The sequence below is a fragment of the Sphaeroforma arctica genome (assembly GCF_001186125.1).
Source record: "Sphaeroforma arctica JP610 unplaced genomic scaffold supercont1.1123, whole genome shotgun sequence".
Lineage (NCBI taxonomy): Eukaryota > Ichthyosporea > Ichthyophonida > Sphaeroforma > Sphaeroforma arctica.
This window is the reverse complement of record NW_014039435.1, coordinates 294-7,153: the sequence shown is the minus strand read 5'-3', so window position 1 is coordinate 7,153 and position 6,860 is coordinate 294. Positions and strand designations below refer to the sequence as shown.

The following is a 6,860-nucleotide window of genomic DNA, read 5'->3' as shown; positions in this document are numbered from 1 at the left end:
CGTAACGTAGTTAGTAGTCGTAAGTAACGTACGTACCTACCTACTACTCTACAACTATATATATATATATATATATATATATATATATATATGTTTTTGTGAACTAGTAATCGGAACAATTGAACAGGGGCATCCCATGAAAGTGCATAGAGATTGCTATTCAACTTGATGCACTAGAGGTATGGGTGTATACATGTTACAATGAACCAACTCGTGGGGTACACAGATTGGCTACAATCGCAGGAGTGCACAAGTGTGCTTGTGTATGTTTGGTTTAGAGTTTACCGTTGGCAAAGAGGGTGTTTGAGCATATCGAGCCTATATGAGTATATAATATATAATACAAGCTGGTGTGTAGTGTCGCGATTTTACAGCGATTGACTATGCGTCTTGTGTGGGCCCTCAAGCCCAATTATTCTGAACAGCATTCAAATGACATACGCAACTGTGCTGTATTGGGCTTGTCCGGTATTAATGTTCCGTGCCTAGAGGTGGCTACAACTTAGCGTGAACGCTTAACGCACAAACATGCATACGCTACACTCATGGTGTGGGACAGCTGTATTCGTAAGCGTTGAATCGAGTTGACATTAGAATACTGAGTAAATTAATATGACTGTCACAGATAGCGCGAAAGATGAAACCAAGAGCGTGTATATGCAGTTATTGAACGTTGGATGTGTGCCCTTATATTACATCAGGAGCCACTGCTGTTCAGCGGAAGTATCCGGCAGAATCTGGACCCAGCCAATGAATATACAGACGCACAAGTGTGGACTGCATTGGAACAGGCTGAGCTGGCGGACTTTGTAGGTGCCAATTATTCTTCAATAGCTCATTCGGTGCTGTGCAACGTACCTATCAATGGCTTTCCATGACCTGCTTGTGTGCCTGTGAAAGTATGACGGGCTGTCTTGATTTTCCTCATACCAAAGTAGACATCTCCTTCATGCTTGAATGTGAGTGGCTCATTTCCAAACTCTCATGGACATTGACGACACGATGAATACAAAAGATCACGCTAAACCACTCGCTGTATATATCACGTTCTCCTATCATGAGATTGAACTACGCTTGAGTTAGACAACGGTTCCTCAACGGCTGCATGATTCATGAACTCTGCTGTCCACGTCCACTTGATATACGAAGGTACCAAGTTTTCATCAGTGTCAGGTCGCGACTTTGATGTAGGCTCGACACCTTTACAGTGACAAATATCGAGATAGTTACCATACCTATATGTTTTGTACATTGTGACAGAAAGCATTTAAAGAGGCGCTTTCTGATATCAATCTCGAAATTTTACTCACGCACGCGCGCACTTCGAAATTCCCAGGTAATAAAGCTATAATATCGAATACCCTGTCGAACTCATCACCAGTCTGTATATAGTAGCGTATTCCCACAACCACATCGATTTCCCAGTTTACTTTAATAAGATGTCTTTAACTTTCGATACTCGGCGCAATCCCAAAACCCCACAAATCACTACTACAGATCCGAGTGCTGCCAAAACAGTTGCAGTTCTACATCGCAAAATTAGGTGCGAACATCAGTTTAGGTCAATTTATACAACTACTGAGCCTCGCACTGGCGATTCTCAAACAGCCCAAAATACTGTTGATGATCTTATGACGGATAAGCTCATACAGAAGGCTATACAGTTGCATTTTAGAAAAACTACAGTTATATCTATATTCAGTTATATCGATGGTATCTTCCCTTTTATCGAAAAGGCTCCCCACTGCATTGTTGCAATAAAACAGTCCTTGGAAATGAGCATCCGAGCTCTTGATATTGATACAGGGCAAACAATCGAAATACACGTTCCATATACGAAACGTCAGATATTTTCAAGGAGTAGCTACACTAATATTTGTACCAATACCGTTGAAGAACACGTATATACTGGACTGGAACGATCACGGTAATTTCATACATTCACGACATGCCTGCCGCCATTTCTGCGATATAGCATCCGCTTCTACGGGTTGGTGTGGGTCGATTCTTTCAAGCAAAGAAGAAATAGATAACTGTATTCTCCACGCAACCCGAGGATTATGTATCAACCGACATTCTTACCAACCCCAACCCACTATTCTTTCACTGCCAGCGACTTGTCAATCCTAATTCGTTTGCAACTTCTCCCAAAGTTTGTATTCATACCCGCGCATATGTAAATACCAATGTATGTACCTGTGTATTACTAACACGCATATATACAAATGCACATACACGCATGTACACGTTCAGGTTGCCCATCGATTGGGCACAGTGATTGATACTGACCGCGTTCTGGTTATGGACCAAGGCTTGATCGCTGAGCAGTCTATCTTCTACGACATGGTTCACCAATCAGGGTCAGCCTCGACGTTGATAAAAGACGCCAATTCTGCGCGAGAGAAGCGATTGAAGACTGCACAGGCGAAGGACGAGGGCATGGGGGCGAATAGGATGTGGTCAATTATTGAGAACTCGACAATAGAATCGAGATGAATGATGTGCTGGCAGAATAGAATACTGGCTACAAGTGTCAGAATGAGGTATTAAAAACTCAACATTTCTTTAAATACAGTACAGTACACCAATTATATGAATAAGTACGCAAACATTAAGGTAATATCCAACTCTAAAAGTTCACATGATACATAGATACATTTTCGATGTAGAATACTCGTAAATATAACATGCATACGCAAGTTTATTTTACATATAAGATTTTCATGTAGTAAAAACAGGTTGCTTGATTTTCAAACCCAGAGAAACAGCGTGGAAAATAGAAATGCAAAAGGAAAGTAAAGTATATTTGACAGCAAATGTTGGCATGAGAAGATCATATATACTAGTATTGTACTATTAATTACTTAGCTACGAACTTCCTGAATTTCAATGATAAACTATCCACCAGTTGCCTATGTCATGGCCTTTTAATGGTGAACAACTACTTATTTTTTTTTAAGTTGTATACATCAATGATTTCTATATGAAAAATACTATCAGTCAGATATCCTTGTTGACATTTCTGTGTGAATAGTATTGATTCGTTGTCAGCAAGGATGGTGCGAGTAAAGGTTTCCACGCACCCTCTTTGTACGCTTAACTACATGCTGGCAGGTTCTACCAATACCGCAGCCGAACCACAGGACAGCAATAGTCTGTGTTTCCTACTTTCCAAAACGTCTAGCACATCCCTGTGCTGTGAAAACACATTCATGATAAGACTCTGATCAATCAAAGCCGCTATATATGCACGTGCAGACGATAACAGATCACACACTGCATCCCCTGCTAAAACATTTGTAGCTGGGAAGTTTTGTGCTTCCTCACCGAACTCGCGCAATGGCTTCAAAAGCCGGGACGGCAAGTTAACAGGGTACATCGCACCAACTACCACGTAGTCCTGCAGTACAGTTTGCACGCGAGCGTTAGCTGCGCTCGTGGCCTCTAAATCTCCATTACGCAAGCGCTTTGCTTGCTCCGACCCTGCTCGTCCTCTGAGATCCCTCGTATCATGAAAAAACATGAAGTTCTCGTCCATGTATCTGGCCCGTGCTATTCTGAGTAGAATGGGGTACAGCTCGTCATCGTCTAGGATGGAATCCAGACGTCCACGCGGATCTACCAAGTCATACGCCTTACAGATAAGTTTGTTCTGGCCGATGATACAGCTTTTCAACCCGAAAAATAATGCAAATTCGTTCCACAAATTGGATCCAAACATCTCGAAGATAAGTTGCCATACAAGAATCATCGTTTGATTGTATCGAATGAATGCCCTGCCATCAGGAAACTGGTAGTACAGTATTATGCCAATGCTAAATAAGATCACCTGCATAATCATCATCCGCACAACATTTTCGAAGTCTACGAACAGCCGAACAGCACTGCCCATTCTCACCACATACACCGCAATCTCGACGAGCGTTGTCATCCCGTATGTGATTGCACCCCATTTTATCATCCACGTGTACTTTGGGAAGGACACGGTCACAGCGACAATAAAGGGAAGCTCCTGGAATACCATTACCATTGAGACGGCCTTGAGCAAGAATATCTTGTAGCTGGGTGTATAACTGCCTTTGATAAACATCACGTACATAAGCCCCACGCGATTGGACATTGCAGCCCAGATCTGTCCGACAAGGAGAAGCTCGATACCAAGCATGAACTTGATCCCATGTATGCGTGAAGAATACTGCACTGTGAGCATGTTAGCCACGTATGTCAGGGGTGGGATCACTAGCAAGCAAAAACTGATATGATATATAAAAGCCTTCAGTTTGCAACGAAAGGCAGATGTATTCCTACGATTATATATCATAATCAGAGTGGTGTAGCTGAAGAATGTGGTGATTGCTGCAATGACCGAGAAGTAGATATACATGTCGTCATTGGCTGGTTTCTTATATAGCAGCGGCAGATTTCGCGACGGTCTATCGTTAGCTAGCTTTGCAGCCAAGTATGTTGTCCCGATGATAAATCCGATCACAGGTAAGTAAAAGATCAAGAGTATCAGTATATTCCTCCTGATAATGCCACCCCCTGATTCGTGGTCATCCCTTTGCTCCACCTCCATTGCTAATGCACGTACTGCTTCTAGGCCTTTTGATACAACTGTACCTTTGACATTGTCACTTGATTCGGTGGGCAACCCGTGTTTGAGATTACATACAGATATATCCGCTGAAAAACACGTGTGTTGCGACACCTTGTTGATTGTGACGGCAGTGGTTGACACGGCGGCCTCGCCTTTTCGTTTTAATTTAGTCATCCTGTATTGTTATTTGGATCGTTATGTGTTGGAATTGAAACTTCAACCAATAATGAATGTCACATGCTTTGCGGAGACACTTATTGTGACTGTCAATATGCCCGTGGAAGTGTGGTATATGTACTTTTGAAAATATACGGTAAATGAGGGGATAAATAGAATACCCCAGAGGGCCCAGAAACCTCTCATTATGTACCAGAGTGTAAAAATTTTGTTTTTTTAAAAAAACCAAAAACAAAATACAACACTAAAAAAGTATTTTATTTTAAAAGAAAACAAAAACAAAAACAATTTAATTTTTCTTAAAAACAATTGAGACGTTTATACGGCACTGGTGACAATTAAATTATTAAGCACCTCAGGCCCAGTTTCCACATTTTTTTTTGGAACTCTGGACCGAAACGTGAACCAAAATTTAAGATGCACTTTTTTGAAAACCCAAAATTAAAAATTAACGTAAAAGAAAACGAACAGTCGAACCCCCCCCCCCCCCCCCCTAACCAACAACCCAAAAGAAGTGGAAGTCTGGACCCAAACGTGAACCAAAATTGAAGTTGCAGTTTTCAACCATCATGAGGCGCGCTTTCGCAAAACAAATAAGGGTACGAAAACCATAAATAAAAAAAATATACATTTCCCCCTCCTTTCATAGCTTTGGTTCCCTGCCGACGTCAGCGGAGTTTTATTTACAGAGATATTTGATTATATTTAAAACAAAAAACAAAAAATGTTACGTTTCGTTTGGTTTATATATAAAAATTTTGGAAAACCAAAACCGAAACAAAATATTTAAAAAAAAGGTAATTTCATTTCCATCTTAATGGCTAACAAGAAACTTCCTCTGGCTCATTCTGAATAAATAGAACTCATATCTACTCCGGAATGCATTCCTTTACTCCTCAAACGCCCATTTTGTGATTGTCCTGCACAGTGCACAGCTGTTGAACTGAACGCATATGTGACTTGACCTGACCTAGGAACACATACAAATAAACATAAAAGTGCATATTATTATTTTCACCGGTTTATACATGTATTAACTATTTTAGGAAATTAGGGTTTTAGGGTTTTTTTGGGTTATAATTAGGAATATTATTACTTTATAAAATATGCCATATTTATGAAAAATATATGGCATATTTATTTCATACATTATTTTCCTAAAAATATATTTCGTTCATTTTTCATATTTACTATTTTTCTAAAAATATATATATTACATATTATTATTTCTCTTGTATATTTCCACATATTATACTTTTAAGAGCATATTAATATTATGTATTGACATAGCTTGCTATTGAATATGAGTGACGATAGTTAACACTAAAAGTTACAAACACATTGATAAACAGTCCTTGTGTATGCACAACACATACGCACAACGTAGCATAGTAATCTACTAAGTGTGAACATATATATGAAGCTTACACTTGGTTTATGTACACTAAAAAAGTAAAAGGTCTATAGTCTATATAATAAATAAATCATGAGTTATATGACATCTAAACACACATTTTTATAATGATATTATTCTGAGTCATATAACTCGACAGAGATCATTTAACAGTGAAGCAGGAAGATGTACAGATTAAGCTGCACTTGAATACTGTGCACTGGGGTGGCATATTTCGGCATGTGGGCTTATGTTGTCACTGTATACAAGTCAAATAAACTAACGATTAATGTGTTTGACTTGTGTGTATAATATATGTGATTGCTTGTCAGTATTTCAGCACCACAAATATAAAACTGGGTAAATTTTTTTTTGCCACTTTTTTTTGTTACAGAAATTAATCAATTCTCAAATTAGTAACAATTTGTCACCTTAATTGAAAAAGGTGGTCAACATGCATCGAGCGGAAACAGGTTAAATTGCAACTGACACTATACTACTGGTACGATAGCTCTGAAATTGGTAACAGAGCTCAAGGACAATACTATTGATAGGTGTGAACAATTATTTGTATGCCTGTGAATTATGAAGTTCACAATGTCCCTTCTGGCAGGATTTGTGACAGATGTTGATTACGTCTCCCGTGACCAGGATGCGCTCAGGAGACAAAATATCGAACTGGCATGTATTGTG

The 6,860-nt window shown here is 39.4% G+C and overlaps 2 protein-coding genes across 2 annotated transcripts; one reads left to right on the top strand and one right to left on the bottom strand.

Moving 5' to 3' along the window:
* Positions 1–2,301: 2,301 nt before the first annotated feature.
* On the top strand, positions 2,302–2,496 carry SARC_10058 (hypothetical protein; the record flags this gene model as incomplete). Its single annotated transcript, XM_014295907.1, has 1 exon — positions 2,302–2,496. The coding sequence occupies one exon, from the start codon at positions 2,302–2,304 to the stop codon at positions 2,494–2,496; it is 195 nt and encodes a 64-aa protein (XP_014151382.1).
* A 503-nt stretch (positions 2,497–2,999) lies between these two features.
* SARC_10057 (hypothetical protein) lies at positions 3,000–4,771 on the bottom strand (the record flags this gene model as incomplete). Its single annotated transcript, XM_014295906.1, has 2 exons — positions 3,000–4,253; positions 4,383–4,771. 2 exons carry the CDS (start codon positions 4,769–4,771, stop codon positions 3,101–3,103), a joined length of 1,542 nt encoding a protein of 513 aa, XP_014151381.1. The 3' UTR covers positions 3,000–3,100.
* Between the last annotated feature and the right edge of the window lie 2,089 nt (positions 4,772–6,860).